The sequence below is a fragment of the Ascaphus truei genome, chromosome 3, assembly GCF_040206685.1.
Source record: "Ascaphus truei isolate aAscTru1 chromosome 3, aAscTru1.hap1, whole genome shotgun sequence".
NCBI classification, from domain to species: Eukaryota; Metazoa; Chordata; class Amphibia; order Anura; family Ascaphidae; genus Ascaphus; species Ascaphus truei.
Window position 1 is genome coordinate 426674042 of NC_134485.1, and position 16382 is coordinate 426690423.

The 16382-nt window shown below is 45.7% G+C and overlaps 1 protein-coding gene across 4 annotated transcripts in view; it reads right to left on the reverse strand.

Annotated features, from left to right (window-relative positions):
- Positions 1 to 784: 784 nt before the first annotated feature.
- LOC142490469 (secreted frizzled-related protein 2-like) overlaps positions 785 to 16382 on the reverse strand; it is a 29050-nt gene continuing 13452 nt past the window's right edge. For all 4 annotated transcript variants that reach the window (XM_075592802.1, XM_075592803.1, XM_075592804.1 and 1 more), the window contains 3 exons: positions 14088 to 14622; positions 5746 to 5823; positions 785 to 4047 (listed from right to left, as the gene is read on the reverse strand). In XM_075592802.1, the coding sequence (XP_075448917.1) occupies positions 3743 to 4047; positions 5746 to 5823; positions 14088 to 14580 (876 nt within the window). In that variant the 5' untranslated portion in view covers positions 14581 to 14622 and the 3' untranslated portion in view covers positions 785 to 3742. The remainder of the gene's footprint in view (positions 4048 to 5745; positions 5824 to 14087; positions 14623 to 16382) is intronic.

The following is a 16382-nucleotide window of genomic DNA, read 5'->3' on the forward strand; positions in this document are numbered from 1 at the left end:
TCTATTTACTGATCTTAACTTTATATGTCTGTCTTCGAATGTATTTTTCATATCCAGTAGCGCCTCCACACCGGGGACACTGCTCTTGTGCTCCCTTGTACCATCTTTTGTTTCCCCCTCCCATAGGGGAACATTCATTGGTAAGCACAGGAAATGAAGTCCCTGCTCTGGTAATTGCGCCATATATTGGATCATCCATCAGATGTCCAAAACTCTTTGACAAAGCGCAAGTTAGCGTGAAACGCGTTAGGGTTTCCCCTGCTGTTTTTTTATCTGTTGCCTCATGATTTTTGAGTAATAAATAGTTACATGGTAGATGAGGTTGAAAAAAGACGTACGTCCATCAAGGACAACCTATGCTAAATTTAGACAACAGATACTTTATCCTGTATCTATACTTACTTATTGATCCAGAGGAAGGCAAACAAAAAACCCCAGTGTTATATCATCCAATGATATCTCATGTCTTTCACGTAGCGACCCAGTTTGCCATCTCTAGTTTTTGCTGTGCACCGCTTCTTTACTCCCCCGTGGGAGTGTTTCCTGTATTCACCTTTATACAATGATGGCAAAGAATGGTGGGTAGCTGTGTTTGGTCCTTTCCTCCATGTAGTAAAATAACAAAGCAGGGAGAGGGAGTAGGGGGTATGATACCTTTAATTGGACCAACAAGTAGTTGACATGTTACAAGCTTTCCAACCTCTCCGTGTCCTTCACCTTCAACTAATTACCCCTCCCCCCCCCCCCCCCGAGCTACATGCACAGAGGGATTTACCCCATGAATGAGCCGAGGCAAAGAAGAGTAAAAAAGGATTTATTTCAAAGCAGCAGCGTAATGCCAGGACTCACTCTACGCAAGGTGTATCTGTGTCTACATGCACAGGAGAGCTCGCTTCCCTGCAGCTCAGCACTTTTAACATCAACGTGCCACATTTAACCTGCAGCCAGAGCTACTGGAACACAGAACCAGTTTTGTAAGCATAAGACAACAAGCCCTCTCTTTTCTTATCCATACCCAAAAGAGAAAAAAAATACAGCATTTTTTTTTATTTTAACCCCTGCTCTCCATCCACAACTGTAGGGGGGGGGGGGGGGGGACTAATTATTTCATGATATCTGTCATGCTTTCAGCGCACGCTCGGGCCTCCTGTGCTGAAGCGGTTAAGCAAGAACTTGTTCGATTTCTACGGTTAGTTGCGTTTCTTCTAAAGACTTTGATAAACTGATAAGTCGCACCGCTCTCCCTCTCGGTATGCTTAGAACAATCTGATTTCCAGTAAAAAACAAAAAAAATAGAAACATTGAGGGCCATGGTGCTTGCCAGTAAAAAGTACTTGTACTGTGCTACATTGCAGAAGAGATCAACTGGGGCAGTGGCGGATTTCTCATTAGGCCCGGGCCTAGGGCGGCAAAGTTTGGGGGCGCCAAATTTTCTGTTTTTTCCCCTATATACGGAGGCCCCGCTCTCCCACTGATTGCCGGGGGAAGAGCTTGGGGCCTCTAAAGGTCCCTTACCTTCTCCTTCGCTCCACCCTCCTCCTTCTGCAGCATGACAGCATCAAGTGACGCTGTGACATCACATGGCGACGCATTGCCATGACATCACGTTGTCATGGGAACGTTTCGTCACGTTGAGGTGTTATTTTACGGTGATTCTTTATTAATTATTGTATATAACTTTGTACCACCCTTGTACCATCTCATTTCGACCAGTAGCTGAGCTCGTTGCATATATCTCCCTGGTTCCCCAACCCCACCCTCTATATTCGGAGATCTTCAGGTTCTGGGTGTGGCAACTTACTAACTCAGTGTACCCTTCCGCTTCATCTCTTTACTGGGAATGCCCTAAATAGCTCTAGTCTACCGTAAACGACGGTCCGCCAGGCCCTGGTCAACTAAGTGCAGAGGTGACACTGCGCCCGTTGACGGCCATTTTGTGATTTTTGTCTCATGCATCACAGGCGCGGTTTCTTCACTCGCAGGAGTTACTAAATAGAAGAAAGTGTAGGGCAATTAAAACAACGATGTGTTCCAGGTATTACTATACTAAAGCAGCATTGCAAAGATTTATTAATCCGCAGGCAGTGTTTGTAGCCTGAATTCTTATATTAAGGAGGGTGTGTGGGGTGTGTCCAACAAAACTGAAATAAAATGAACATGCTGCGTACCAAACACACTTCCTCTTTGGGGGGGGGGGGGTCGTCTGCTTTTTTTTTAGCAAAATAATGGCATTTTAATGGAAAAGTGCTCAATTGCATCAGTGATATTCCAGTTAAGTCAGACACTGATGCTAAAAATCAGTCTCCCAGATATTAAACTAATTCTATCCAGGTCTGTCCAGTGGACTTTGTTTTGTGCCTGTTCCTAATAGTAACCCCCTCAGTGCTGGAGGAGCCTGCAAATTATCAGGATGTGGCACCAGAGGGGTTAAAGCAACGATCCTCCCTACCCAGTGGGTGACTGTGTGTGTGTGTGTAATATATATATATCATGTTACCTTAAACGGACGGGACTGTTGATTTCTGATCACTGGGAGTATTCAGGTTCAGAAGAGGTTTGGCTGCCATTTGCCAAGGCTATGGGAATTCAAAATGGCCACCACGGCAAATAACACCCCCCTCAGTGATTGTAAAAAGTGGCTGCAAGATACACAGCGAAGGGATGTCCTGGTAAATTTCTGAATGAGGCTGTTTCCAGTGAGAAGAAATCAGCATTTTGTTCATACCAAATTCAGTCAGTTTCCATTGCATTTCTGTTTGGCTCATTAACTGGGAGTTCGTCTCACGGATCTTTAAATCTCAGTCTTCAATGGAGTCTCACTGATCTAGCTTTGTACTTTTGTATTAAAAATGCCCTTTTTCATGTACCTGATGGATTTAGGTCCCTGGAGGTTAACCTCTGTAAATTGGAAGAAGGTACCGTAGCTTTGTAGTAACCACCAGCAGCAATAACCTTCTCCATAGCGTAGGCTTCTGTTCTGGAGGGGGTAAGGGAAATACGAGGTGGGCAGCAGGTCTGATGTATCCCTGACACTTCTCCGCACAAACACTCTAATGTGCGAGACCAATGTGATGCTAACATTCCTGTGGGAAGAGTCTGGCATGAAATGACGGTGTATGATGTCCGTTCCCGTAATGTGTGAGAGCCGTTTAACAGCCTTCCACCAGAGTCCATAAGTTATCTGGCAAAAGACTAAAATCACAGAGCAGAGGTTGAAAGAGTTAAATGGGGGAAATACATAGGGGGTTATTCATTAAAAAGCGATAGTGTGCCAATCAGCACTGGTCGCATGGAAACTCCCATCGAGGTCAAAAAGCGTTTCCATGCTACAGTGCCCCGATTGGCACGATCACCGTTTAATGAACAACACCCATAGCGTTTCAGTTCAGTGATGGCCGGTCATGAATTTTTAACAACTTCACTCAACCCTTTCAGTTGACAACATGTAGGAGGGCTCCAGTTTAGTTCAATGCATTGATGGTCCATTACATATTTTTAGTACATTTATCATACCGTTTGCCCCAGATCTTACATACATACGAGATTACAGTAAAGTAAGACACTGTGGGAGAGAAAGATGCCTGTTGCCCTGAGCTTTTTGGATTCTGGCCTCTCACTTTGTAACCACCCAACAGGTTGTAGGTTGGAAGGGTGCATTGAGTAGTAAGCCCCCCGGAGGCCACTTAACAATTACATTATGATCCCACCCTCCACCAGTCCTGCGACCTCTCCTTCCCCAGCTCTAGCACTGCAGCTTGCGCACAGTCCGGGAGAACCTTTTCATTTCCTTATCGCTTTTCTGCCACTTCCTGACCCAGGAGATGACCAGCCTGTTGTCTGCCCTGTGGCCCATGACTAGCACGGTGGCCCCTGGCTCCTGGATATCTTGGCAGATGCAGGCATCACCGTCCGTCAGCCAGAGCACTGTCTTCTTGAGCTCCTCCTCTGTCCAGCCTTTGGTCTTGTACAGCGTTCTGCTCTTTACCTCTGGTATCACCATGATGTCTCCATCCATGCTGGAGACAGAGCGAATGATTATCTTCAGAGCTAAGGAGGACAGAATGGGAGAGAGAGAGAATTGACTGGGTCAGTAGCAAACCACATCTAACATGAGCAGTGCAGTTAGCACTTACAAAAAGCTCTGAGACTTAGGACCCTGTTCCATATGCATTGAAGCATCATCCTATGCTGGAGAAGTGTTCAGCTTCACAGCATACAAAATAAAGTGTGCCTCACCCATTAGAAACCAGTCTCTCATTCCCGGCATCCAATGTAACTCAATGGAGGAGCAATCCCACCCAAAATAAGACTGAAGCTTAACACAAGATAAGGAAAAAGTAACAACTGATGATTTGTGTTCCAAATAATGTGAGTTTTAAGGCTTGTTCACTGCATCAGGGAGACTCTGTGGTGGTGGACTGGTGGTGGTTTCCTCTCCCAGAATCCTTTGCTGGTCTCATCTTCACTGTCCATTGGCTTCTCCTTTCCATTTGAGGACAGTGGAGTCCCGAGATTGAAATTAAAGCATAATCTGATTCTAATCGGCCATGTTGGTCTAGCCAAAGGGATTTTCAGAGGGACTTCCTCTCGCTTAGAAAGCTCCAAGGGAGTTTAGATGTTATATAAATAGCAATGGAGATCCAGCTCAAAAGCTCTTCTATAGGTTTACCTTGCAGTCAAATACCTGCAGTGTCAGGTGGGGCACACTATCTTTTTGAAACATTAAAACATTTGGAGCAGCGGAAACCTCTGCGTATCCGCGTTTCGGAAGGTCCGCAATGCGTGATGACGTCACTGTGTCGCAGCAGTGATCATGCACCGAGTTCAAAAAGGACCCTACGTGCTTCCTCACACACTAGTGACTTCATCAGGGAATTTCTCTCACACACACACACAGTATGAATGGTGTATGAATTGAGATTTCCAGTAACGATCTTGGTGACATTTTCCATTGCTGTTAAATTGGTCGATTTCACGGTAGAAGTCTTCCCCTTCATTGTCTGCATGACTTGATGTTGGAACATACACTTGGATTATTTGAAGCCATTATCTGTAAACTGAATGACAATTCTAGTTGCTCTTCCTGATGCGCTCTCATACTCCACTATGTTGTTTCTCTATCATGTATGTGTGTCTTTATTTAAATAGCACCGACAGTGTACTCAGCACATTACAAAGACAATACAGTACCCTACATTGTTAATGATGAAACCTACTCCACGGATTTCCCCCGTTCTGTACCCCTCTAATAGAAATCAGTGTCAATGAGGCCATCATCTTTTCTTCCAACTTCACTAAGGCCAACAATATCCCATTTGATCTTTTCGAGTTCGTCTTGCAGTTCTTGCAGTGCTGCTTCACTGGAGAGAGTCCGGCAGTTGTACAGCAGGTAGCCTCATTTAGGCTTGAATTACAGTTTTTGCTTAACCGCCGGGTATTCTTATGTGTGTGGGTAAAATAAAAAAATATATATTATAAATAACAGAACTAGCAAACCATCAATGTCTATTTTTATTTCTGGTGCTGTTTATTGGTCCCACACACTGAATGCTTTGTGCGATCTGGGTATATGCTGCAATGTGCAGTGTTTATGGTCAGCTCACAGTAATTATTCCACACTCACACTGGAGGAGGTTATAAAGGTTAATTTGGGGGGTTGAATACAGTTTACGGCACCCCTGCCGTGCTTCTCTCCCCTGTGAATGCAGCGTTTGTTCTGGAGACAGATCAGTGCTCCAAACTCACCGAAATCCCGAAAACACACGTCCTGCAGGAATTCCTTCTCGTTGTCCCCGAGGCTCTGGCAGGCATCACACGGGACTTCTGGGGACGGAAAGGACAAGTTTGGTAAAATGCTAAACCCAGACAGGGGACGTGTCAGGCCGGGGTGGAGAAACCAAACATGTGATTGATGTAATATTATCATCTGCAAAAAATGTGTATAGCTGCACCAATCCACTGATCTATAATGTGTGACAAACATGACTTACGAAAGGAAGTATATCATTGAAGTAATTGGGTCATGTGATGTGTAGGGTGACAAGTTTTAAGAGGGTGATACAATACATAGAGCATCTGAAATCAATTAAATACAGAAGAAATGTAAACCTAGTTACTGATTTTTCATCAGGACAGGGACAATGTCATTCACTAATAAAAGCCAGATCCTGCTTCTCTGATATGTATTGTATAAGATTTAGCATGAAGGATCTCAGCACTCACTGTAAGGAATCAGGGACACGTCCTTTGTGACGTGTTCCCTCCTTACCGGTCTTACCTCAGACCTGCGCTCTGGCACCAGCACGTGCGCACAACCCCGCTCTGCTTACAGAGCGCACGCGCAGCTCTCATAGTGTGCCACGGAGCTTAGCTCCGCCCCCTCGGACGTGCCGCGCCTCTCTCACACGTGACGACGCGCACCGCTCCCCAGCTGCGTGGCAAGTACTTGTTAGCCCACTTGTCTCCTGCAGCCAATCCTTGCCTCCGCGCAGGCCGCGCCTCCGCCGCGCCTCCGCCTCCGCTCCGCCCCTCTTGTTACTGGTTCCTGGTTCAATACCCTGCAGTTCCTTTCACATATCGCTGAGCAGAACTCCTTGTAGCCTTGAGCTCCTGCGTCCGCCCGTTGTGCCTTGCTCCCTGTCCTGTGTTCTCTTGCAGTTAACCCGGCTTGACTTTGAACCCCCTCTGGATACTGACCCCGGTTTACCCGCGACTCTGCATATATCTCCAACCCATACCACGGCTATACGGACCACCACGATTCTAACCTCTCCAACCCCAGACCACGGCTATACGGACCACCACGATTCTGACCTCTCCATCCCAAGACCTTGGCAAGTATCAGGACTAACCCACTCTCTCCAACCCAGATCCGGCTATGTTTCACAATCCGCCTGCCAGGCGCGCCCCCGCTGCTGTGGGTGCGTGGTTCTATACTTCCCCACCTCAGTACAGGCGTCCTGTCTTGCTCGTGGGCAGCGCAAGCATTACACTCACACAACCTCCACATCCTATTTTGCTTTCGGAACTTGATTTGAGATGACTGTTTTTAGAGGGTGAACCCACGAAAGTTTATGGAATGATCCCGTCTTAAAGGGACCAAAGTGAATTTATTCCAGTGACATGTTTAAGGGACCTTCTCTGGGTAATCGGTTCCCTTTTACCCAAATCAGACACCTACACTAACCTTGCATTTAATTTTGGGAGTTAGAATTGGGAGGGGTTTGATCTGATTTGTGTCAGGTCACTGTGTGTTCAACAAGTGCTTGTTCAGCCAGAGTCCTCCTCCCCTACCTACCTTTATCTATATGGGGTCTGTGATAAGGAGTGCGATAAGAATACGGAAAACACTACATTGACACAACACTTCCCTCTGCAGAGGCCCCTAAGAAATTCTATTGTGTGGGATTGCACTATTAAAATAGGGTGATCTCACTTAAAGTCTATAAGGGGAGCTGTGTGTACTGTAAGTTGAGATGATGAGAACACAAACCCCCACAATAAAAGGGAGTAGAAACACGTTACAACATTGTGGATTGAAGACCAAAATCCTTAACAAGTGTTCCAGGCCAAGTCTGTGCTAACTGCAGAGGGATGATCAGCAAGTCTACATTAGCCATGTCAGATAATAATAACCCCTGCAGTAAATAAACCAGAGATACGAAGTATTGCTTATCTACTCTTTGCAAAAGCAACAACATGGTAGCAATACTTTCCAGGAATGTACACTTTGCCCTCGGGCATAATGCGGACCTGTCTCCCTGATTCTTTATGAAGAATGTGGAAGTTATTACACAACTGTCAAAACAAAAACTGGGAGAGTCTACACGTCTTACTGCACACATGAAATAATACTGCAGGAGCATTCACATTGCTGAATCCCAAGGACATTACTCTCTTCTCATTCTACTTGACCACATGGCAGCCTTTGATACTATTAACCACGCTCTTCACACTCTCCACTCTGTTGTTGTTGAGGATAAAGCCCTCTCCTGGCTTTCTTCCTACCTCTTTCCTCATCCCTTTAGTTTATCTACTGTTAACTCCTCTTCTACACCTGTTGGTGTACCTCAAAGCTTGGTTCGGGAACCTCTCCGATATCTATACATGCTTCCTGGGAGACCTTGTTAATTCATTTGGGTTCAAGTAGCTATCCACACTGCACCTCACCCCTGCACCTCAGGGCCTCCAACTTTCTCTCGGCAATCTAATCCTGGATGGCAGCTAGATGCTTTAAACTCAATGTGTCAAAGACTGAGCTGCTCAAAATCCCACCTAAACAGAGTCCCATTGTGCCCTTCTCCATCGCAGTCAGTAACACTGCAATCCACCCAGCTCCCCAAGACCATTGTTTAGATGTCATATTTGACTTCTCCATCATCCTCTCCTCCTTTTAATGCTATTGTTAAATCTTGCCGTTTCGCTCTCCATAACATTGCTAAAATGGTCCCAAGGTTCAACAAAGTATCCGGTCGCTCCTCCTTCTCTTACCGTGCACCCCACAACTGGAACAACCTACCGGAGACTCTCACAGCCCCCACCAGTCTAAGTTCTTTCAAAACTAAAGCTGTCTCACATTTTAATCGGGTCTGTAACTGTTACATACAGCTATAATATATATATATTATCTCTTACTGTGCATGCAATGTCCTGTATACAGGCATACGCCGGGTTAAGGACATTCACTTTAAGTACACTCGCGAGTAAGTACATATCGCCCAAAAGGCAAACGGCAGCTCACGCATGCGCCTGTCAGCACGTCCTGAACAGCAATACCGGCTCCCTACCTGTACCGAAGCTGTGCGCAAGCGGTGAGACTATAGAGCCTGTTACAAATTTGTTATTTACATCAGTTATGCACGTATGTGACGATTGCAGTACAGTACATGCATCGATAAGTGGGGGACAAGGTAGTGCTTCACTTTAAGTACATTTTCGCTTTACATACATGCTCATGTCCCATTGCGTACATTAATGCGGGGTATGCCTGTATACAGTATAACCCTGTTCACTTATGTAACTATGTATTAGTAACACACAAAGGGAGCCAAGCACACCAAAAAATGGTAAAGATAGAATTATTGCACAAAGGCCATTTAATGACAATGACAGTCAGTGTCCAACGTTTCGGTGCAGTGAACCTTTATCCTGTAACCATGTATCTGTCATCATAACTCTGTGCCCAGGACATACGTGAGAACGAGAGGTAACTCTCACTGTATCACTTCCTGGTAAACATTGTATAAATAAATACAATTCAAACTTTTCTCTACTATAATATTAGGACACACTCTCGTGCTCTCCCATCTGTTCTACTGCAACCTTCTCCTTTTGGTCCTTCCTGCGTCACAGAGCTCTACCCTTTAAATCTATTCAAAATGATGCAGCAAGGATAACCTCACACTCCTCTCAATCAATCTCTACAAATCGCCTACTGTTTACGTCTTATTAAATTCTGCATTCACTCCAAAATTATTCATCTCTCCTTGAATGCTCTCCCCACCTCCGGGTCCCTACTTTATATATCAGCTGGAATCCCTTGCTATACCCCTGCTCAGGGCTGCAGACAGCTTTTCCATAGCCCAGGACTAGAGTTTTCACTGCCCACCCTCTCTCTCTCACACTTCCAATTCTCCTATCATCCTCTTCCCCCCCGCTCAATCCCATGTCCCCACCTCTCTCTCCCCCAAAACACAAAACCTCCCCCCCCCACACACACAGCCCCCTCTCCCCCCACCCCTCACACACATAACCCCCCTTCCTCCACAACCACCCATTCACCCCCCCCCCCACCCACCCCCACAGTGTTATATCATCCAAAGATATCTCATAAGGGGAAAAATAAATTGCTTCCTGACTCCAAGAATTGGCAATCAGATTACTCCCTGGATCAACATTCTTCCCATATTTACTGATTTGGTATATCCCTGTATACCTTTCCTTTCTAAAAAATATGTCCAACCTTTATTTGATCAAATCTATTGTATCTGCCATCACAGTCTCCATGTGTAATGAATTCCACATTGTAACTGCCCTTACTATAAAGAACCCTTTCCTTTGTTGCTGGTGAAATCTCCTGTCCTCCAACCTTAAGGGATGGCCCCGAGTCCTTTGTACTGCCCGTGGGATGAATAGTTCTTTTGAAAGCTCCCTGTACTTTCCCCGAATATATACCTCTGGTGCTGTGCCACTCAGATGGGCCCGACTTACGGGCGGCATCCTCTGGCATCCCTTTGACATCCTCCCGGCATCTTCCCATAAAACTCCTGTCAATATGTCTGCGTGGCGTCAAATGGCGCTGCGTTGCCCTGACAACGGGACGTCACGTGGCGTGGTGATGTCACATAGCATTTCCGTTGACACAGCATCACGGTGCCATTTGACGCCGAGCAGCCATATTGACAGGAGTTGTAGGGGGAGATGTCAGAAGAACGCTGGGAGACGCCACACACCGCCAGCCAGAGGTTTGCAAGGTAAACCCGTAGCCCGAAGATACGTGGCTAAAACCAGTAATCTCCGGGTCAAACACAGAGTGGTGGCAACCTGCCACACAGGAGGCCGGCTGCAACACGGGAGAGCTGAGGCCCCCTCTACAGGGGGGAGAGCTGCAGCCAAATGCGGATGTCGGAGCCCAATTTCCAGCGCCGGCCAGCCGGGCCCCCACAGCCGCCGGCCAATTGTCCTGGCTCTTTCCCTCTGTTGGTGGCTCTGCCCCTGCTGAGGCCTGTCTTCTCTGTACCCCCGCATCCATACAGCTCTCTCACGTTTACAGCCCTCCCCACATGCTGCACACTCTCTCTCAATGTCCACCCAGCACCTCCTGTCTCTAACTTCAAAACCCATCTGAAAACTCACCTCTTCAATGCAATATTTACTCGCTGATCTTATACACCCTAAATCAGGGGTGCGCCAAGGTGGGGGCGCAAGATTATTCTGGGGGGGCGCGGACTTCTCTTACCTTATCTGCTGCGACACGTCGCCATGGCAACGCAGCGTCATATGACGCCGCGGGGTAATGTGACGCACACGTCGCCATAGCAACAAGCATCAAATAATGCCCACGTGCTCGCCGCCGCCGCTGCCCATGCGCTGGGCTTGCCGACGCATCCACCCGCATCATGGTAATACCGGACACGTGTTCGGTATTACCTCCGATTTTCTACCGGACAGGCATCAGAATTACCGGCCTGTTCGGTTGACAACCGGACACCTGGCAACCCTAATTATGTGGGGTATGGACCCCAGAAGCCTGTTCCTGTGTCCCAAAGTCGTCGCAGATGACTCAGCCCTCTTGTTACCAGCAGGTATGCACCACACTCCCTGTAATGGCCCTTATCTGCGATTGGGGGGGGGGGGGGGTGAAGGAACACCGTTACACTGGAGTGGCCACAACACAACTTTTAGATGGCATAAAAGCTGCTACATTTTACAATTTATAAAGCAAGCTGAAGGGCAGCAACACATCCACATCGCTGCTAGCATGAGGAGGACTATTTAATCTGGCCACGATGTTTGTTTGGACCTCCCTCTGCAAACCCTGCTTCCTGGTCTTATAAATGGCTAGCTTAGCCAATGCCAGGAGCAGAGGAGAAGGAGGAGAGTTTGAGATCCACTGTCCTGTTACCTTGGGCACGACTCGGAAATAGAAAAGAACACGTTAACGGAGCACTCCACCCAAGCTAACCGCCGTTCCCGGGATATGTACTGGCATAGTTACTGGTATTACTTCTGGGGTTTTAAAGGCGATTTAAATGGTCATCCAATAGGAAGCCACAAATCGATAATTTTGCAGTTTCCTATTGGCCTGATATTTGGCAGCCATTTTGTTTCCAGTAAGGAAAACTCTGTAAATTCACCGGTGAGTATCTTGTGAATCAGGGGGTCTCCAGAGCTGGAAATAAGGGCGTTTGGCTCAGGTGAATCCCTGGTTCCTACCCGCAACAAAAAAAAAAGGGGTGCTAAAAAATAAACGAGTAGGGAACTACTCCTTTAACCCTTTGGGTGCTTGTGGATGTGGCTACTACATCCTGGGGTAGGAACTACGTCAGTGGTATAGCTACATCAGGGGTGGCCAACTTCAGTCCTCAAGGGCCACCAACAGTTAAAAGATATCCTTGCTTCAGCACATGTGGCTCAATCAGTGGCTCAGTCAGAATGACAGCCACCTGTGCTGAAGCAGGAATATCCTGAAAAGTTGACCTGTTTGTGGCCTTTGAAGACGGGAGTTGGCCACCCCTGAGCTACGTCATACATCGTGTTACTTGTTCTTGATGGGGTAGATCGCGTTCTGCACTCCAGAACGTGCTCAGGAAGCAGAACAAAAAAAAGGAGGAACAAACTCCCCTGCTCCTTCCTCGGTGACGGAGCGATCATGTGATCGCTATTGCAGGAGGCACTCAAAGAGTTAAAACTTTTTAGGCTGCAATTGTTCTACTGGGATCACGGCCGTCATAAACACTGGTTACCATACACAAGGAGCAGAGCTAGAAACAGAGAGCACAATGCATTGTAACAAAGGGACACAGCGGTTTGGATGTCCAATTATACTGTGCTATATGTATGCTACAATGCAGAGTGAGAACGGCTATTCCGGGGGCGGGGCTATTCCGGGGGCGGGGCTATTCCGGGGGCGGGGCTATTCCAGGGGCGGGGATATTTCGTGAGCGGGGCTATTCCGGGGGCGGGGCTATTCCACGTGCGGGGCTATTCCACGTGCGGGGCTATTCCACGTGCGGGGCTATTCCACGTGCGGGGCTATTCCACGTGCGGGGCTATTCCGTGGGGGAATGGAGTTCCAGAACCCCCTTTTTTTAGATGGTTCAGACACTTTTCTTTCAGGGATCAACAAGAACCTCCATTTAGTGAATGTATTATTATTATTATTATTATTATTGTTATTGTTATTATTTAGTATTATTATTATTATTATTAGGAGTGGGGCTGGGATACTAAGTGGGATACATGCTATTATTATTATTATTATTATTAGTATTAGTATTATTATTATTATTAGGAGTGGGGCTGGGATACTAAGTGGGATACATGCTATTATTATTGTTATTATTATTAGGAGTATTATTATTAGTAGTATTAGTATTATTAGGAGTGGGGCTGGGATACATGTTATTATTATTATTAGTATTATAATTAGGAGTATTATTATTATTAGGAGTATTATTATTATTATTATTAGTATTATTATTATTAGGAGTGGGGCTGGGATACTAAGTGGGATACATGTTATTATTATTATTAGTATTATTATTATTAGTATTATTATTAGGAGTGGGGCTGGGATACTAAGTGGGATACATGCTATTATTATTATTATTATTATTATTATTAGGAGTGGGGCTGGGATACTAAGTGGGATACATGTTATTTTCAACAAAATATTCTGTGTTTAAATCCGCATAAATGAGTTGGAGTTTACATAGAAAACCTTCAGATCCTTAAGGCAGGGAGGCGCTCAACTGCAGTCCTCAAGGGCCACAAACAGGTCAGGTTTTCAGGATATCCCTGCTTCAGCACTGGTGGCTCAATCAGTGACTCAGTCTTTGAGCGACCTGTGCTGAAGGAGGGATATCCGTAAAACCTGACCTGTTGGAGGGTCACCACACTTACTGTGTATAACACCTTGAGATGTGCAAAACATTTAGTCTCACTCATTTGGGACATTTACTGCTGGCAGAAAAAAAAAATATAGCACAGTTATGAAACTTCGCCAAATGCGCAAGTTTCTCGCCTTTTGGCCATTATTCTGCAAACATTCGCAGAAGTGGGGCAGTTTGGCACACACATAAAATAAATACATGATCGAAAACTATGTTTTTGTCCCGAATCACCTTCTCGAACATTAGCGCCCTTAAGACGTACCAGGTACCCCCTGGGCAAACCATAACTTTCTAGCTGGTGATTGGGGCGACCATCTCCTCCTGTATCCAGGGAACAGCCGAGCCATATCCCTCTGGTGCCGCTAATAAAAAGATTAATAAACACGTTGCACTAGAACACTAATAATAATAATATTATTATTATTATTATTATTATTATTATTATTATTATTATATGGTAATAGGAGTACTTGCCTTCCTTCATGAGCTGTGTCTTCTCCTCCATGCCGGCAGGGGGTACACACAGCTCGTTCCCCGGGGGGAAGTGGCTGCAGTTAAACATCTCCGGCCAGGGGAACCCAAATGCAGCCATGACAGGGGTGCAGCCGTCCCGGACCACCTCGCAGAGGGACCTGCAGGGGTACACCGCTTCCTCCAGCTCGCTCAGGCAGACGGGCGCAAAGAGCGAGCAAAGGAACTTCTTGGTGTCGGCGTGGCACTGCTTGGTGAGGAGTGGCACCCAGGAGCCCGCCTGCTGAAGAGCCTCCTTCATGGTGTCGTGGCCCAGTAGGTTGGGTAGGCGCATCTCGCTGTAGCCCACGGCGTGGCACAGGGTCATGCTGCTGGGGATGGATTTGCAGCTGCTCTTGCGGGTGCTGAGCTGCGTCAGGATGAAGGGGAAAGCGTCCGAGGGGCACAGGTAACCCACGATTCCCAGCAGGAGACAGGCAGGTAGGAGGAACCTCATGGTCAACACCAATGTCACCAGATGTGTCAGGAAGAGTTATCGCTATGGGGACATCAAAGGAAACAAAACACACCGTGTGTCATCGATTGGTAAACATTAAAAATAATACGTTTATTTCATATAGCGCTCTTCTCCCAATGGGACGCACAATTACAGTATTATTTCATATAGCGCTCTTCTCCCAATGGGACTCACAATTACAGTATTATTTCATATAGCGCTCTTCTCCCAATGGGACTCACAATTACAGTATTATTTCATATAGCGCTCTTCTCCCAATGGGACTCACAATTACAGTATTATTTCATATAGCGCTCTTCTCCCAATGGGACTCACAATTACAGTATTATTTCATATAGCGCTCTTCTCCCAATGGGACTCACAATTACAGTATTATTTCATATAGCGCTCTTCTCCCAATGGGACGCACAATTACAGTATTATTTCATATAGCGCTCTTCTCCCAATGGGACTCACAATTACAGTATTATTTCATATAGCGCTCTTCTCCCAATGGGACGCACAATTACAGTATTATTTCATATAGCGCTCTTCTCCCAATGGGACTCACAATTACAGTATTATTTCATATAGCGCTCTTCTCCCAATGGGACTCACAATTACAGTATTATTTCATATAGCGCTCTTCTCCCAATGGGACTCACAATTACAGTATTATTTCATATAGCGCCCTTCTCCCAATGGGACTCACAATTACAGTATTATTTCATATAGCGCTCTTCTCTTAATGGGACGCACAATTACAGTATTATTTCATATAGCGCTCTTCTCCCAATGGGACGCACAATTACAGTATTATTTCATATAGCGCTCTTCTCCCAATGGGACTCACAATTACAGTATTATTTCATATAGCGCTCTTCTCCCAATGGGACTCACAATTACAGTATTATTTCATATAGCGCCCTTCTCCCAATGGGACTCACAATTACAGTATTATTTCATATAGCGCTCTTCTCCCAATGGGACGCACAATTACAGTATTATTTCATATAGCGCTCTTCTCCCAATGGGACGCACAATTACAGTATTATTTCATATAGCGCTCTTCTCCCAATGGGACTCACAATTACAGTATTATTTCATATAGCGCTCTTCTCCCAATGGGACTCACAATTACAGTATTATTTCATATAGCGCTCTTCTCCCAATGGGACTCACAATTACAGTATTATTTCATATAGCGCTCTTCTCCCAATGGGACGCACAATTACAGTATTATTTCATATAGCGCTCTTCTCCCAATGGGACTCACAATTACAGTATTATTTCATATAGCGCTCTTCTCCCAATGGGACGCACAATTACAGTATTATTTCATATAGCGCTCTTCTCCCAATGGGACTCACAATTACAGTATTATTTCATATAGCGCTCTTCTCCCAATGGGACGCACAATTACAGTATTATTTCATATAGCGCTCTTCTCCCAATGGGACGCACAATTACAGTATTATTTCATATAGCGCTCTTCTCCCAATGGGACGCACAATTACAGTATTATTTCATATAGCGCTCTTCTCCCAATGGGACGCACAATTACAGTATTATTTCATATAGCGCTCTTCTCCCAATGGGACTCACAATTACAGTATTATTTCATATAGCGCTCTTCTCCCAATGGGACTCACAATTACAGTATTATTTCATATAGCGCTCTTCTCCCAATGGGACGCACAATTACAGTATTATTTCATATAGCGCTCTTCTCCCAATGGGACTCACAATTACAGTATTATTTCATATAGCGCTCTTCTCCCAATGGGACTCACAATTACAGT